Raw genomic sequence first — 17,387 nt, 5'->3', positions numbered from 1 at the left:
GACAAGGCTGTATACTGTCACCCTGCTTATTTAACTTATATGCAGAATACATCATGCGGAAGGCTGGACTGGAGGAATCCCAAACTGGAATTAAGATTGCAGGAAGAAATATCAACAACCTCCGATATGCAGATGATACCACTCTGATGGCGGAAAGTGAGAAGGAACTAAAGAACATTGTAATGAGGATGAAAGACAAGAGTGCAAAAAACGGTCTGAAACTCAACATCAAAAAAACTAAGATCATGGCCACTGGTCCCATCACCTCCTGGGAAATAGAAGGGGAAGATATGGAGGCAGTGACAGATTTTACTTTCTTGGGCTCCATGATCACTGCAGATGGAGACAGCAGCCCCGAAATTAAAAGACGCCTGCTTCTGGGAAGGAAAGCAATGACAAACCTTGACAGCATCTTAAAAAGCAGAGACATCACCTTGCCAACAAAAGTCCGAATAGTCAAAGCTATGGTTTTTCCTGTAGTGTTGTATGGAAGTGAGAGCTGGACCATAAAGAAAGCAGACCGCCGAAGAATTGATGCCTTTGAATTGTGCTGCTGGAGGAGACTCTTGAGAGTTCCCTGGACTGCAAAGAGAACAAACCTATCAATTCTAAAGGAAATCAACCCCAAGTGCTCATTGGAGGGACAGATCCTGAAGCTGAGGCTCCAGTACTTTGGCCATCTCATGAGAAGAGAAGACTCCTTGGAAAAGACTTTGATGTTGGGAAAGTGTGAAGGCAAGAGGAGAAGGGGACGACCGAGGATGAGATGGTTGGACAGTGTCATCGAAGCAACCAACATGAATTTGACACAACTCCGGGAGGCGGTGGAGGATAGGAGGGCCTGGCGTGCTCTGGTCCATGGGGTCACGAAGAGTCGGACACGACTAAACGACTGAACAAACAAACAAAATTTATGATGCATGTTTTGCTTAGCTTTCCAAAAGATTCGATAAAACATATACATTTATTCACGATCTGTTCGTCACTATATTTTAAGCACAATTTTATGTACCTGTTATTTATTTATTTAATTTATATGCCGCCCACTCTACCCAAAGGTCTCTGTTAGGAAGTATCATAGCCCTGATTTTGGAGTCATGGGTTGTAACCCCGCTAGAAAAAAAAGGATGGAGGAGAAACCCTCGCAGAGTTAAAAAAAAAAATACAGTAAAAGGGAAATAAATAAAATAAAGAAATACCAAAATAAAGAAAGCCCATGGGGGTTTATATTTATTTTTCTCAAGTTCTGGGACTCAGGGGCAAAGACCCAATTACCCCGGTATTAATTGTATGCAATGAATGAATTTATTAATAGGCAGCAATCAAAACAAATAGGACATTTTTAAAACCTTTTTTGATATTTGCATTTCTGTTTTCAGCTTTTAAATCTTTTATTTTTTTGTAAACCGCCTTGGATTCTTGTTTAAGGAGAAAGGCGGTGTTAAAATAATATTAATTAAATGAGAAAAAATGAAATATCGCGAGACTAGCATAATCCCGTTATTTCGGGGGCAAACCTTTGAGTAGCAAATCTATTAATAAGCCCTGGCACTCGCTTTCCCATGGAGCGTTGCGGTCCTGCGCAGACGCAGTTCTCTCTCTGAAGCACCGCCCCCTTTTCAGCCCCTCTTGCCCTCTCGGGCCTTGTATTCTCAGGTTCCAGTTCCGCGCCCGCGAGGCCCTCTCCCTCCCATGTTCCTTTGCGCCGCATAGCCGCCATCCGGGTCCCCCCCCTCTCTCTCCCGGCAGCGCAGGCGCCCTGGCGCCCCATCCGGATCTTCCGGGCCCGTCCGCGCAGGCGCCGTGCCGCTGTATCCGGGTCCCTCGGGCCCAGCCGCGGCTGGTCCTGAGGTAAATCTAAGATGGCCGCCGTCGGAGGTTCGGGAGGAGGCGGAGGCGGCGCCAGCGGCAGCAATACTACCGGGGCGGCGGTGTCCTCCTCGTCCTCTCCGGCCGCCACCACGACGCCCGCGGCCGCCGCCTCGTCCTCCTCCTCCGCTTCGGCGGGGCCTGGGGCCTCCGCGGCCGCGTCGTCTTCTTCGGCGGCGGCGGCGCCTCAGCCCCCTCCAGCCTCCCAAGGGGGGCCTCCTGGGCAGGCCTCGGCGGCGGCCGTGGTAGTACAGCAGCCTTCCGGCTCGTCCTCGGAGGCGGCCACCGGCGGAGGAGGGGGAGGGAGCGGCTCGGCGTCGTCCTCCTCCTCCTCGTCGTCCTCAGGCGGGGGCGGCAACAACAACAGCAGCGGCCACCCCCACCACCCCCCGGCCAACAACAGCAACGCCCCGGGTTCCTCGTCGTCGTCTTCCTCCTCCGGAGGGGCGGCCGGGGGCGCCGGGGCGGCCTCTTCGCCCTCCCCGTCGCCCTCCTCGGCCTCCTCGGAGTCGTGGTACGTGGCGCTGCTGGGCCTGGCCGAGCACTTCCGCACCTCCAGCCCGCCCAAGGTCCGCCTCTGCGTCCACTGCCTCCAGGCCGTCCTGCCCCGCAAGCCCCCCGCCCGGGTCGAGGCCCGCACCCACCTCCAGCTCGGCTCCGTCCTCTACCACCACACCCGCAACGGCGAGCAGGCCCGAGGGCACCTCGAGAAGGCGGTGAGCTCGAGCGGAGGAGAGGAGATGATGGGCTCCGGAGTACCTATGGGGAGAAGCCGGGGAGCCCCGACAGACGTGGTGGTGGTTTGGGGAGGGACTAAAAGCCCCATCATCCCCCTACAGACACGAAATGTGGAGGCCTAAGATGCCGTTTGGGAGGGCACTACAACTTCTAGCATCCCTTCATTGGAGGCTGTGGTGGGGGGAGGAACTACAAGCCCCAGAATCCCCCCTGCAGACACGAAATATGGATGTCTAGGAGATGTCGTTTGGGCGGGCGCTGCAACTTGCATCATCCCTTCATCAAAGGGGATGATGGGCCTCGGAGTGCCCTTGGAGAGAGGGAGAAGCGGAAGGCATGAAGGGGAGGGCTCGGAAAGGTTGTTTGGGGAGGGACTACAACTCCCAGCATTGCTTTATCAAATGCTGTTGTTGTTGGGGTCTACAAGATCCAGTATCTCCTGCTCAAGGGACTTTGTGATACTGGGAGATGGCTTCTTATAGGGGAGATTACATGTCCCAGAATCCCCCTACAGAGAGGCATGGCTGAGGGAAGCCACTCAGGGGAAGGAAGGACAACTCCTGGATTGACCTCATTGAAGGAGCACAATTTAGGATTAGGAGAAGTCTCCTTTGGGGGTGGTAAAGACTACAGTTCCCAGAATCCCCCTACAGTGATGGGGTCTGGGAGAAGTTGTTTGAGGAGGTGACTCCAACTCCCAGAATCCCCTCACAGCATGCCCACTGTGTTTGGCTGGGAGAAGTCTCCTTATCCCAGAATCCCCTAAGGGATGGATGGCTAGGGACCATCGTTTAGGGAGGCAGCTACAACCCCCAGAGTCCCCTCCCAATTTTTGTGGATTTTACGACTTTGACCTTCCCCCCCTCCCATTTCTTTTGCAGTGGCTGATATCACAACATGTATCCTTTTAACCTGATCCCCTTGAACACAGGGATTGTCTCCAGCAAACTCCTACCACCCAATCCTCCAATTATTTGGACACAGCTTTTCCTGGACAAGGGCGTAGGAAGTTGCATTGATTCTTGATGTCTATATTTAGTTTGCTCATCGAAGGTAATGCATAGATTTGCTTTACATACTTAGAGCTGAAGTGCTTGAAATAGAAGCTGTGAAAGTATGGCTTGGAAGGGGAGCTATAACCACGTTTCATTTTGCACTGACTGAATTATGTACCTTTCAGAGCCCCCCGTCTCCCTTTTTTTGGTAGTAAAACTGATTCCAATTCAATTGACTGGTGGACAAAATGTTTACTGTATATGCTTAACTTGGATACTGTTAGATACCACAGTTTGAGGATGTCAAATTTGAAGCTGCAAGTCTCCTGTCAGAACTGTATTGTCAAGAGGTAAGTGGAGATGAATGTATTTCCCTTGTCTTTGGTTTAAACATCATTGTTTTGAAAAACTGAGGAGGGGGGAAGGTTTTTTTAAAAATCACCTTTTACTGCAAAGCAGAAAGAAATCCAGAGTGTTCATATGTACTTCTGTTTGTCTTTTTTAGGTGTTGGCTTGTGTATGGGGAACTATTTAGTCAGAGGAAATTAAATAGAATTTACTCTGGTTTTTTTCTTTTCACTCACCAAATGATGGTTCCACTTGACAGCTTGTGCCTTCAAATTCAGCTGTTACCTCTGTAATCATAGCTGCTAGAATAGAAATCTGATGACACTTTGCTAACCACAAAAAACAAACGAACCTGTCAGGAGAGTGACCTCTGAACGTATCTTTACACCATTCCTGTTCTTTGGCAAGCAGGCAAAGACCTTTCTCTTCAGCCAATACAGTATTTTCTTCAGTGTGGCATTTATTAATGGATTGTTGGATTGTTATGCCTTACTGCTTTAAATGTGTTTTGGTGTTCCTTCTCTTTACTGTTTTTTAGTGTGGGATGTGTTTGATACTTTGTAGTATTTCTTTACTTACTGTTTTAGATTTGAATATTATTTTCCACTGATCTGACCCACCTTAGGTCTTTTTTAAGGAGGAAGGTGGAGTAAAAATAAAGAAAGAAATGAAATGAAATGTTTAAATGCAGCATTGCCTCAGACCATCACTAACAGTGTCCAGTTGCTTTCTTTTCTGGTTTCTACCTGTTGCTTTTGCTGTTATGTATTAGAACTGGACTGTTTCCTGTGGCCCTCTTTTGTATGCATAAACTGAGTTTCCCCCCCTTACTTTCAGAACTCAGTGGATACAGCTAAGCCCCTGCTCCGTAAAGCCATCCAGATCTCACAGCAGACTCCGTACTGGCACTGCCGTCTCCTTTTCCAGCTTGCGGTAAGTTTAGTTTGCCGGCTCTTTGAATGGGTTTAAATCCGGTTAAGAAGTTGTGAGATTCAGAGTGATAATTGTTACAGAAGTCTAGATTTGCTAGGCACTGCATGCGAGCAGACCTTTCATGGAAACCTAGGAAGGCCTAAATGGAATATTCTTGTTACATAACTGTTGCTTACATTTCTCTGTAAAATGAGGTAAAAAAGAGAGAAGGCTTGCGTAGAACACAACGTACACCTGATTGAAATGTAATCCTTTTTTTGTGTAGCAACTTCACACCCTTGAGAAGGACTTGGTGTCGGCCTGTGACCTTTTGGGGGTTGGAGCCGAGTATGCCCGCGTGGTAGGATCAGAATATACCCGGTAGGTGGTTTTTCTTTGGACCCACAGAGGGAGACGTAATAGTTTCCTGGGATGTGCTCTGTGGTGGCATCCAAAGCAGCCACACCATCTTGTAGAACAAGGGGGTCGGACCTTTGCCCCGGCTGAGTTTGCACCTGCTCTGTTGCTAACAGTGAGGAAAGAGCAATTTCTGTCTGGATCCCAGTGGGTCGAGGCGTAGAAAAGAGTCTGGGAAAGCAAGGATTGGTTGAGTGTGTGTGTGTCTGTGTGTGCTTGCTTTATGTGTGACCCAGCACTGAAAACGTTAGGCCCCTTGGTGGTTAGAATGGCTGTGATTTCCTTACTACTGAAGGCCTTGGCTAAAATTCCCATCTTGTTCTCCTTTGGTACATATTGGTCTATGGAGGAGGTGGGAGGTACTTAGTGACTGGGGAATGTCTTGTACTTTGTGTGACCCTTGATGTATGTTAGGATCTTACTGTCCTTGGGTTTTGTTTTTCTTTCAGAGCGTTGTTTCTCTTAAGCAAAGGCATGGTAAGTTTCTTTTGCCTGCATTTGCCTATGTGGGTGGCAGGATGACAGGGTCTGTTTTCAGGGGGTGAACCAGCAGGGAGAGTTTGTCTCCTTAATGCCCACCAAGGGAAGACAGTAGGTGAAGGGGCAAAAACAGAGAGCACCACCTAACCCCCCCAGCTCTCCCCAAATTTGGCTAAGTTTTCTAAGCGTGTGGCCATATTAATCTCTGGTGGCAAAAATAATTCCGGGTCTTGTGCTGGCTTAAAGACAAACACACTTTATTTCACATAAGCTTTGGGTCAGCTGCATTCCCTTAGGCCAGCTGCCGTCAGTAAAAGCTTAGAACAGATACCATTTATCTTTAAGGTGGCATGAGACTTTTCACCCATTTTGCCTGCAAAAAATTCGGTGTGACGTAGCTTTTAAAATGTCCTGCATGTGTCCCCTCTATATTTTTGGCAGGTTCTCAACAACAGCCAGAAGCCCTAGTTAAGATGAGCGTTTGGAAAGCAGAAGTAGCCCTGTTTCCTGTTTTTTTTTTCAAGGGGGGGAAAATCAGCACAATTCTTATTTATTAAGTCATTTGCAAAGATGCCCAGAAAAAAAAAATGGTTTTTGAGACCGTCGGGTCTCTTCCATCAGGCAAGATGTTACAAAACTTTCTGACTCCTTTCTGTTTTGTTTCCGTGTGGAAGCCAAGCACCAGGGAAAGCTGGTTTTGATTTTTTTAAAAAAAATTCTGTGGTGTCCCTTGGGACTGTTCCCCCCCCTCTCTTTCCAAAGCAGGAGAAGCCTACATGGCAAGTTCAAACACTTCTTTCCTTTGTGTGCTCGTAGCTGCTGCTCATGGAGCGGAAGCTGCAGGAGGTGCACCCCCTCCTCACGCTCTGCGGGCAGATTGTGGAGAACTGGCAGGGGAACCCCATCCAGAAGGAGTCGCTGCGTGTCTTCTTCCTGGTGCTGCAGGTGACCCATTACCTGGACGCCGGTCAGGTGAGCAGAAGCGGTTAAGACTGCGGAGCTGCAGTTGGAGAAGCAAACCTTACCCTTTGGGTGGGGAGGGGACCTGGTGAGCTGTCTATTGGGTCCCGTCCCCCCTCCCACCCCAAGCAATCCCCACCAAAAAAGGTCCCTTAATGAATTTGGGGTGGAAACAAGTCATTTGTAAGAGGAAATGCGAGAAGCGGTGGGGCCTCTTTCCTTTCGGAGCCCAATCCTTCCCTTCCTCCTGCGGCGCTCACAGGTGAAGAGCGTCAAGCCCTGCCTGAAGCAGCTCCAGCAGTGCATCCAGACCATCTCGACCCTCCATGACGACGAGATCCTGCCCAGCAACCCGGCCGACCTCTTCCACTGGCTGCCCAAAGAGCACATGTGTGTCCTGGTCTACCTGGTGAGCAGCGGCCTTGGGCCCTTGCGTCTGGGTGGCTTTTACCCTCAGGAGGCCAGTCATGGGTGGTCGGGCGCCATGTCCATTTAGGCACTGGTTCCCTCCAGCCTAGATCCAGTCTGGTCTCTTCTGGTGGGCAGGATCTTTTTGGCACGGTCAGCCAGAGAAGCCCATTTCTCTTTTTGTGCAAGGGAGACCTCACAAATGGATGTGGCTTCTCCTGTGTGCCTCAATAGACTGTAAGTACTTAAACTGGAGGCAGGTCCACAGTGAAGCAAGGGTTCCCCTACCAGAGCGGTGTTCTTTTTCACACCATTGGCTGGAGTGGGGGGAGAGAGTCGAAGCTGTTGATCTGAGGCCCCTCATCTTTCAAAGGATGCCCTTTTTGGGGGGCGGTGGCATTTAAGCTGATTTTTCAATATTGTATGCACATTCTAATGACACAGGCAGTGAGCCAGTATGCCTGCGGAGCTATTTTTACAGCTTGTGACTTTTTCCCACTGCTGTTGCTGCAGAGTGGTCGGGTTTATGCGCTGCGGGAGCTCGGATTACCCCCCCCTCTTTATTTATTTATTTATTGTATTTTTTTGCTGTGAAATGACAACAGTGGATCAGGGTTCTGGTCTTCTCTGGCAGGTGACTGTCATGCACTCCATGCAGGCCGGATACTTGGAGAAAGCCCAGAAGTACACCGACAAAGCCTTGATGCAGTTGGAGAAACTCAAAAGTGAGGAACCGGGGAAGGGGGGTGAAGAATCCTCTTTGGGGCTTCGATTCCTTACTCCAAAGGCAGCATCTGCCTTTGCCCCTCAACTCTGATACAAAAAAAAAATGCTGTTTTCCTCGCAGTCTCTCTTTTTTAGTGGTGTTAATTCAGAAAGGCTTGCCCAGCCCAGGCAGCTTTTCCTTTTCTAACTCTGCACACGCATCCTGTGCCCTTCATTGCTTGGGGTTGGTTCTTTTCCAAGAAGCTTCCTTGATCCCTGATGAAGGAGGCAGGTTTAGGTTTTGGGGGGAAGTTTCAGGAGCCCGAGGGGGCTCAAGAAGACTTTACACACCATGACAGTTTCACGGGGATGGTAGTGGCGTCTTAAAACGGGTATTGGCGCTTGCCCTGGGGAAAGCCGGTGACAGCAGTGTTGGTCTTTTGACGATAGAACAATTCTTTTCCCTTAACGACACCCCTTTTCTTCCCCAGTGCTAGACTGCAGCCCAATCTTATCCTCTTTCCAAGTGATTTTGCTGGAGCATATCATCATGTGCCGCCTCGTCACAGGTCACAAAGCCACCGCCCTGCAGGAGGTAAAGACTTTTGTGTTACCTTTGTAGTGGCCCTCCAAACTAGGCTTCGCCAGACCGTTCCCCTGAGGGTCCAGAGAACCTGAAGTGCATTTACCTGGGTATTTCTCGCCCTTCTGTGGGCAATGCAAAGTGAAGATTTGATAAAGAGAGCTGTATAAAGCTTTTTTTCCCAAGGGGTTTCTTTAGGAGGAGGGGGAGGAAGGGTCTCTGTAAAAACTAGAGTTATTGAGGAAAGTCACTGGGGCCAACTAAGGGTGGTAGAGAAATGAGAGGCCAGGAAAGGGAGCCGAGGGGGCCAGGTTTCATCGCCGCTCTTGACCATGCTGTTTTTCCTCCTCTCTCTTTCTCTCCACCTGTAGATTTCCCAGGTCTGCCAGCTCTGTCAGCAGTCTCCCCGGCTGTTTTCAAACCATGCCGCTCAGCTGCACACTCTTTTGGTGAGCATCCCAAACTGCTTCAGGTGGCCAGGCGTGGCAGCCCCTTCGCAGCCTGAGAGAGGTTTCTCTCCCCCCCCCCCCGTCTAAACAATGCCATTTCCTTAACGACCATTTTGAAATGGCTCCCTCTGTACACATACCTGCTGGTGCCTCACAGAGCTTTCTGCCTGTGGCTTAATTTGGGTGGCATAGCTGGGGTGGGTGGGGTGCAGGCATGTTTATTAGAGTTTGGGTCTATGGTGGGGGTAGCGCTTCCCTATCCCTTTGGAACAGGTTTAGGGATAACTTTTCCTTTTATGTGTTTATACTTAGCTCTGGAATGCAGAGTGGGTTTTTAAACCCATTCCTGCAGGCACTCACCACCATTTTCTTCCTCCTGCCGGGCATCTCTTGTTATTTTACAACATATAATTCCTTGTTTATTCCTGAAGGGTTTGTACTGCATATCTGTAAACTGCATGGACAACGCGGAGGCGCAGTTTACCACCGCACTCCGGGTAAGACCGTTTTCCCTGTCCTCGATACCATGGCAATAACTATACGGCCAGAGCATGCTTTTTAGGAAAAGAAAAATTCTGCCTTATGTCCAACTACCACAAAGGGGGGGGGGGAGTCCCAGATTTGATGATGGTCTTTCCTCTTTTTCTGTGCATGGGTTCTCTTGCTACGACAGCTCACCACCCATCAAGAGCTGTGGGCTTTCATTGTGACCAACCTCGCCAGCGTTTACATCCGGGAGGGAAACCGACACCAGGAGGTAGGAGCCCTTGCCTGTCTTTCTGGATTTTCTGTACAGCTTCGATGGAAAATGTGGAGAGTCTGAACCACCCTGAGTGGGTTTTTGTTTCTTCAGTAATAATAATTACAGTGGTGCCTCGCTTAACGATTTTAATGGTGCCAAAAAAACATTGCTATGGGAAAACATCGCCAAGCGAAACGCGTTTTCCCATAGAGATGCATTGAAAACTGGATAATCTGTTCCAATGGGAATGGATTGCCGTCCTTAAGCAAAAATCGCCATAGGAAACATCGCTAAGCAAAACGCGGTTCCCCAATTGAAATGCATTGAAACCTATTCAATGCATTTCAGTGGGGGGAAAATTACAACAAATTCAAAATGAGTCAGAACAAAGTCAAATTAGTTTAACAAAAAGGGTTTATTAAGTGCACTTATGATTTCAAGCATTCTAAACCTTTTTAAAACATTTTTAAACATTTAAAAGACAGGCAACACGAGGCTGTCAAAACCATCGTTAAGCGAAACAGGGGGACCCAAACTGTCATCGCTATGCGAAACAAGGTCCCAAACATCGCTATGCGAAAATCGCCCATAGGAAACATCGTTAAACGGAGCGCAAGATCGCTCCGGAAAACTAATCGTTAAGCGATTACATCATTAAATGAAGCAATTGCTAAGCGAGGCACCACTGTATAATAGAATCAAAAAATTCTAGAATCATGGATTTGGAAGGGGCTCAAAAGGCTGAGTCCAACCCCCTGCTCAAGGCAGGAGTCCAGATCAAAGCAGATCTGACAGAAGGGTGGTCCAGTTTTCTCTTGAAGGCTTCCAGCATTTATTATTATTAATAATAATTGTTTACTACAGTGTTGTGGGCTACACAGTCCATGTTACTGATTCTAGTTTTTGCGCCTGCTGGATGGTGACATGTTCTGTTCTTTTGTCTGGAGTTTAACATATTTTAAAAATTTTGCGTCGTGCCTTGGTGAATACTTATGATCTTCCTCTTCCTGTCTTCAATTTCAGCTTTACAGTTTATTGGAACGAATAAATCCAGACCACAATTTTCCTGTGAGGTAGGTAGAGGCATTCATAGAATACACTCAGCAGACAATAGTCATGGTTAGGATCAGAGGGGAACTCAGGTCTTATTCTTTTTGGCTTTGGGGAATAAAATGGAGAAACTGCTCTCTGGGAGAGCCGCCATGATTGCTGGAAACAAGTAGAAATTAGCGTGTCAGGCATGGGAGGCTTGGCTGTTATGTCACCAGAAAACGAAGGCGGAACCGTGTTTCTTGGGTTGGTGCCTCCTCCTCATGTCCATTAACGGGGCTGCGTGTGTGGTTTTTTTTTTCTCCCAGCTCTCACTGCCTGCGAGCTGCCGCCTTCTACATCCGAGGATTGTTCTCCTTTTTCCAAGGGAGGTACAACGAAGCCAAGTGAGTCCTGCCGGGGCTGGGCTGTTCTTTCTTTTTGGAAACAGAGGGTGGGAAAAAGTGGAGGAGGATCCAGAACGAGAAGTTACCTCTTTGGTGAAAGGAGCCACTTTGTGTTGCGAGTCTTGGTGTATTGTGTCCTGGCTTCAGGGAGATGATCTGAAAGAAGGATGGTGGGAGGGCAGGCCCTAATTCTGCAGGGCTGAACTGGTGCCTTCCGCTTGGCTTCTTCCTTCCTTCCTGGTGAGCTAGTAAATCTCTGTGGGTAACAGACCCTCACCCCTAAGCCAGGTGATGGCCAGCGTGGGTCCTCCTGCAGATCCCACCCATGGGGTTTACAGTCCGATAGCATCTGGGGGCAGCTTGTTCATCCTTAAACACACACCCCCAAGTGAATCTGGTAGATTCAGAGCAGTGGCAGCAATAGACTCAAGGAAATAATGTAAATCTCAGGGCAGATTTGCAAGCAAGAGAACAAATCAAGATTAGGGAAGAGATTAATGTCCTGTTAGAGAACATGTCCAAGTGTAGTAGTTCCGTTGTAATAAATTCGTTAGCTTTTGCTCTTGAGATACATGAATTTGATAACTGGTAAACAAAATCCAAGGTGTTCCCTCGTCGGTGACAGGTGGGCAGTTCTAACACTGTGGCCTAGTGTTTGCTTTTCTAGTTTGCGCTGCTTTAGAAATACAGAGCACAGATAATTTTTGGGAAACATGCATATTACTGGCTTGTTTGTGTGTGTGTGTGTGTGTGTGTGTGTGTGTGTGTATTGGAGATCTTTAATGGTTATTAAGGGCACGGCAAATCTATTTTGGCATAATTATCTGATCCCACAGGCGCTTTTTGCGGGAGACGCTGAAAATGTCCAACGCGGAAGACCTGAATCGGCTAACTGCTTGTTCCCTTGTGCTTCTGGGCCACATATTCTATGTGTTAGGGAACCACAGGGTAAGCCTTAGGGGTTTCTCAAGCATTGTTTGCTTACTTTCTTTCTTTGAAACTTTTAAGACCTCATGACTGGAAGAGGTGGTCTCATGATCTGGTCTGATGGGGAGATGCACAACAGGGTTAATGGTTTCCCATCCTGCCTTAATAACAAGCAGAGAGAGAGAGAGAGAAGGCCTCGGAAGGGATTGCTAAAGAGACATTTCTGACAGTGTTCACTGGTCAGATTTGCAGCCTTCAGGGAATTGCCCTAATGGGTTAAAAATAGACAAAGTTTGTCAAGGTTTCAGCTGGGGAAGCTGCCTATTGCACCTGTGGAATTCAGTGCTGTGGCCTGGCCTCTGGCTGCACCCTTCTGTCCCCTCTTTGCTTCCTATGAAGAGATGTGTGAGAACTCTTTGAAGGAGCGGCTTGATAGCAGTTCCCTGGGAGCAGCTGCTCAGGGAATAGCTCTTTCTAGGAAGGCAGAGTGCTCAGAACAGGGACTCATGCAAAGAGACAGTGGGCAGGCTCCCCGGGGTATTATTATTATTATTATTATTATTATTATTATTATTATTATTATTATTATTATTATTATTATTATTATTATTATTATTATTATTATTATTATTATTATTAATTGAATTTATATCCCGCCTATCTGGACTATAAGTCCACTCTAGGGTATATGTGTGTGCGCGCTAATTCTTGCCTGACCCTCTCAGGCAGATCATTTTTTAGTGCCAGAAACGTCAAGAAAAGATGAAGGTCGTAGTTTGCAGTTTAGAGACGGGACTTGGGGCTATGATGCCAGAGAATGGGGCCCTCACCCACCTGTGTGTTTGCCCTTAGGAAAGTAACAACATGGTCGTGCCGGCGATGCAGCTGGCCAGCAAGATCCCAGACATGTCCGTGCAGCTGTGGTCGTCCGCACTCTTGAGGGGTAAGTGCCAAGGCCGGGCTGGAGACAACTGGTGGCCCTCTGGCTGTTGTGGGCTCCAGTTCCTATCCTCCCCAGCCAGTCTGTCCAGTGAGGCAGGCACGGTGCATTGGGTTTTGAAAGGACTGCATGTCTCCCTGCCCTTTTAAGGACTGTACTTTTGTTATGTAGCATGGATGCAACTTTACACCCAATACTGTATCGTCGTTCGGTGCTGGATGCAAAGCCCCCAGATCCTTCGGACCAAAAGCTCCCCTCCTTCATGCACTCCTGGTCCCATATTTGTTTTCATTCAGATGATAGTAGTATTGATAGTAGTATTTCAATTCAGGTCTGATTTTTAAATGGTCATAACGATCCTTTTTAAAAAAAAGCTAATAAAGGCCAAGATAGCTTTAATGGTGGCCAGCTTCTAGCAGGAGAGGAGCCAGAAGGATTTTTTTTGTTGTTGACCACCCTTCTTTTACAGCCTCATCTCTCTCTGTCTCTCTCTGTCTCTCTCTCTTTCTCCCCCCTCTTCTACAAAAAAGATCTGAACAAAGCATGTGGAAATGCTATGGATGCACATGAAGCTGCACAGATGCACCAGAACTTCTCCCAGCAGCTCCTCCAGGACCATATTGAGGCCTGTAGCCTTCCGGAGCACAACCTCATCACGGTACATTGCCCTTCAGGTTCAAAGTTTTGAGTATTATATGCAAAAAGTTTTATATCTCTCGCCCTCTCGCTCGCTCACTCGCTCGCTTTGTTCTTTCCCAGACCTGTTACTTTCTTACTTGCTTATTAAATAAGCAGTCGAAGACAGATCCCTGTTTATCTTCATAATCCCACACATTGGGTGGGCTAGAAAAATAAAATCCCTGGAATATTTGAAGCACTGGGAAACAGATCTCTGCCTACCCACCCACCTTTTTACTTATTTTTCCCCCTTGGGAAAAGCGTTGGGAGGGCAAGTTAAACGACATGTTAGGAAGTTGTTTGCTTCTGGATATTGTCCTCCAGCACAGCACGAGGACACCCGGTAGGAGAAGACTTAACGAAAGACCACAGGATTGATCAGTGTTGAGATTCTGGGGCGTTTCGGTTTATGTTGCTGCTGGTTATTTGCAAACTTCTTCTCCTTCTGAAAAATAGGATTCAGATTTAAAAGGTGAAGGAAAGCCACCGCATCTTTCTTAATGTTTTAGGTTAAAGTTACATTAAATAGCGAAGAGATTCCCCACGTTATGCTTTGAAGTGGCTTAGCATTTCCCTCATGCAGCTGGGCAAATGAGTGGCATTGCCTTGAAAGGCAGAGCAGTTATATTCCCAGTGAAATTAAGCCCCCCATTCCATTCACCCGGATCTTCTTCTTTGCTTCTCCTCCTTTCTAGTGGACGGACGGACCCCCACCTGTCCAATTCCAGGCGCAGAACGGACCCACCACCAGCCTGGCCAGTCTGTTGTGAAGGAGTGGCACATCCTCGTAAGGATGACCAGCTGTCTTTTGTTCCCTTTACCCTATGCTTTTTCTAACAAAGACCCAACGATGGACTGCAGCTTCCTCACCTCTTTAGGAGTTGCCTCAGGAGTATATTTCATAGACTCACACTATGGCATAGCCGTTCTGAACTCCTTTTTAAGGTTTCTGTACATATATATATTTATATATATACATATATAGAGTGAGAGAGTGTATGTGTGGAGAGAGTGTGTGACCTGTTAATTACAGGGGTGTGTTTATACTTATGTGTGCAGTGGTGTGAGAGGGGAGTTTGCAGTATTTCCCTTCCTGCTTCCCAGAATTAGGATTTACCTGATTTACTGCTTTAATCAAGTGGAATCTTTATGATTTTTTAAAAAGAGGAAACGCCTGAAGAAACTTGGTATAAATGGATAGCGTAGAGGTGAAGAAAAGCCTTTCTACTTTACCCTGTCTCTGGAAACGCCACGTCTTTTAAGCCTTGCCGCTTGTGAGAGGATGTGAGATTCGCTTTTGGGATTGCTTGGTTTGGTTAACAGCACTTAACGGTAGGGTTAGGTGGGTGGGTTGTTGTGGGGCAGCGAGTAGTCAGAAAATGAAAAGAAGCCACAGGGAGGTCTCTCTTCTTCCCGTAAGTCACTTTGCAGGGAATTTCGCTTGAGTTTTATGAGAAAAAAACTGGAGAAACAAACCTGAAGCAACACTTCCACTAAATCTTACCAGCCCCTCAAAGCTTACACTTCACCCTTGTCTGCCAGTAGAAAGGGGCACAAGTGGTCACAAAAACCAGCATCATGGGTGTCTTAAGGCTTTTTTTTTTGTCCATTTTGATCTAATTTATTTTATTTTTTAAATCAAGGCTTTTTGCCCTTTATGAGGTGGCACAGAACAGCTTACAAGAAGGTGGGAAAATTTGGGAGGTGTATCCTTTCTTTTCTCCCCCCCCCCCCCGGCTGTTGATTTCACATGCAGTGCATGACCTGGCCTCTGACATGCAGAGCTTCCTTATTAACTTCCTGTTTTTAGGGGAGTTGCATTCTGCTTTGTTAGGATTGTTTTTATATTTTTAAAGAAAATTGGCTGAGATCGGTGAATTCCTAAATCATGGATTTTTATTGAGAAGATTTTACCCACTCCCACTCCCAAAAAATCCTCTCAGCTACGCTCAGCGTTCTCTCATCGTGTCCTTTCATTAGATGGTTTTATTTTGATGTGGAGCCCAAGTTGATCAGAGTGTGTGTAGAGAGGCAGACTTCCTGATAGTTTGAGGGAAGGAAGAATACGGGACGGGGAGAAGACAGGAGAGTTTGGGAAGCAGACGGAACGATCGCATCATTTTTCTGGAGAGAGAATTGCCTCTTCTTCCTGGGACATCCATCCTGGCCACAGTATTTAGAAACGGAGATAAAAAAAACAGAGATGCTTTTTCCTCTCCATCTTTAACCCCAAGAGAAGTGACAGGTGCTTATTTATTCCTGTGAATGCAGATTCTGGAAGAAGTGCAGTGTGGTCACAACTGCCGCTAGCTGTCTGTGGGGTTTTGGAGGTTTTCCTTTTTTTTCTACTGCTTCTTGGATCCTCCTCTGTGTAGGCTGAAGAATTATAGGGGAGATGGAGGTGTGGTGAAACTCCCGCCCCCCTTGGATTCTGCATATTTTGAGGGCGCACCATGTAAGCAAGCCCTGCCTCCCATGTTCTTGGCAAAAGGGAGTGGGGTGTGATCTCCAGAAACCCACACATGGTTTGGGGACCAGAGGTGGATCAGGCAGATGCTCCACTTACTACCCTCCTGTTCACAATTGATCATTGCATTTTTAAGATAAGCAGCGTCACTGAATAGTGTTCCATGAGCAACCAGCATATGGATTTTTGAAAACATCTGTATGGATTCCTGTTCCTACTGAGTATAGAATCAAGAAGCACTCGGTGGCTGAAATTCTTTTGTGTGTGTGTGTGTGCCAGCTACCAGACCTTCGCTTCCTTCAAGGACTGAAGGTGGCCATTCTAGCTCCCTTATTGTCATCCTCACCCCTCTCCTTTAACAACACATCACAGGAGCCATGTGCTTAAGCCAGTTTGCCCCACTTCTCCAGAAACTGTCACTGGGGTGGGGGGCGAGGATCTGGCTGAGTTTGTGTGCCTGTGGTTTTTTTGCGCAGTTCAGATACGATGTTTGCCAGTTTGGGGTGAAGGTTTGAATCATGTCCCCCAGCTTCTCTTGCTCATCTAACATCCTCTGTGAAACTGTTCTTTTATGTTTTGTAAAAAAAAATGATGTGCTTAAGTAGGTTTGTACAGTTTTAGCCTTTTCCAAAAAAAGAAAAAAAAAAGAAAGAAAAACATTTAATATTTCCTAGTGATGTGCAGACATAAAAGATTGATCTACAGAACTGTGGAGTTGTATTTTGTATTCATTTCAAGGATCATTGCTTTCACACTCAGCAAAGATGGGTGTTGTGTCTTGGATTTCATGAGTGAACACTGCATATACCGCGCTTTCCAGGCGTGGGAAAGCAGAAACCAGCCAAGGTGCAAATCCATCCCTCCCCATCCTCATCCCCAACCCAGAAACCTGTTAACCAGAGATCTGGAATAACCCTCCAGAGCTGAGGAGGAAAAGGCCACATAAAGCACAACACATCCAACCGGTGTCCTCTCAAGCTGGAGTAGCGGTTGAATAGGGTCCCCAAGGAGCTAATGCAAGGAGAAGACGTTGTAGCCATGTGAAATGAGCTTTGTAGAGTTTTACGTCTTTTCCCTTGCTGGAAACGTGGATTTTATCAACTGAACCTAAAAGGAAGAAAAGGGGGGGCGGGCGAGAAAGCAGATTGTAATTGCTCTCAGTGGAAAAGGACAAGACCAGAGACCTACCAACCTGTACCAGATGGGGGTCACCCACCTCTCTTTCTCCTGCCTGGCCCTACCTTGCAGGGTTCATGTGAGGATTGCTTGGGAGGGAAAATGAGGGATCCTCGAGGAAAAGCAAGAGAGAAATGATGAGCATCCATTGGATGAA

The 17,387-nt window shown here is 47.4% G+C and overlaps 1 protein-coding gene across 1 annotated transcript; it reads left to right on the top strand.

Annotated features, from left to right (window-relative positions):
• Nucleotides 1–1,797: 1,797 nt before the first annotated feature.
• Nucleotides 1,798–16,761, top strand: MAU2 (MAU2 sister chromatid cohesion factor). The gene is made up of 19 exons (XM_020814279.3): nt 1,798–2,585; nt 3,489–3,506; nt 3,887–3,952; nt 4,788–4,883; nt 5,149–5,243; nt 5,729–5,756; nt 6,576–6,731; nt 6,982–7,128; nt 7,762–7,852; nt 8,324–8,427; nt 8,787–8,864; nt 9,296–9,361; nt 9,538–9,621; nt 10,630–10,679; nt 10,965–11,042; nt 11,879–11,990; nt 12,822–12,912; nt 13,440–13,567; nt 14,283–16,761. The coding sequence occupies exons 1-19, from the start codon at nt 1,863–1,865 to the stop codon at nt 14,355–14,357; spliced, it is 2,286 nt and encodes a 761-aa protein (XP_020669938.3). The 5' UTR covers nt 1,798–1,862; the 3' UTR covers nt 14,358–16,761.
• Nucleotides 16,762–17,387: the final 626 nt, after the last annotated feature.

Source organism: Pogona vitticeps, chromosome 7, assembly GCF_051106095.1.
Source record: "Pogona vitticeps strain Pit_001003342236 chromosome 7, PviZW2.1, whole genome shotgun sequence".
NCBI classification, from domain to species: Eukaryota; Metazoa; Chordata; class Lepidosauria; order Squamata; family Agamidae; genus Pogona; species Pogona vitticeps.
Note: the sequence above shows the minus strand (reverse complement) of the source record. Positions and strands in the feature narration are given on the sequence as shown.

Bases quoted from the DNA above. Each gene is read 5' to 3' on its own strand.
- MAU2 (XM_020814279.3), top strand. From the start codon at position 1,863: ATGGCCGCCGTCGGAGGTTCGGGAGGAGGCGGAGGCGGCGCCAGCGGC. The intron at 8,865-9,295 runs GTGAGCATCCCA...TTATTCCTGAAG, and splicing joins CTCAGCTGCACACTCTTTTG to GGTTTGTACTGCATATCTGT. The intron at 12,913-13,439 runs GTAAGTGCCAAG...TCTACAAAAAAG, and splicing joins GTCGTCCGCACTCTTGAGGG to ATCTGAACAAAGCATGTGGA.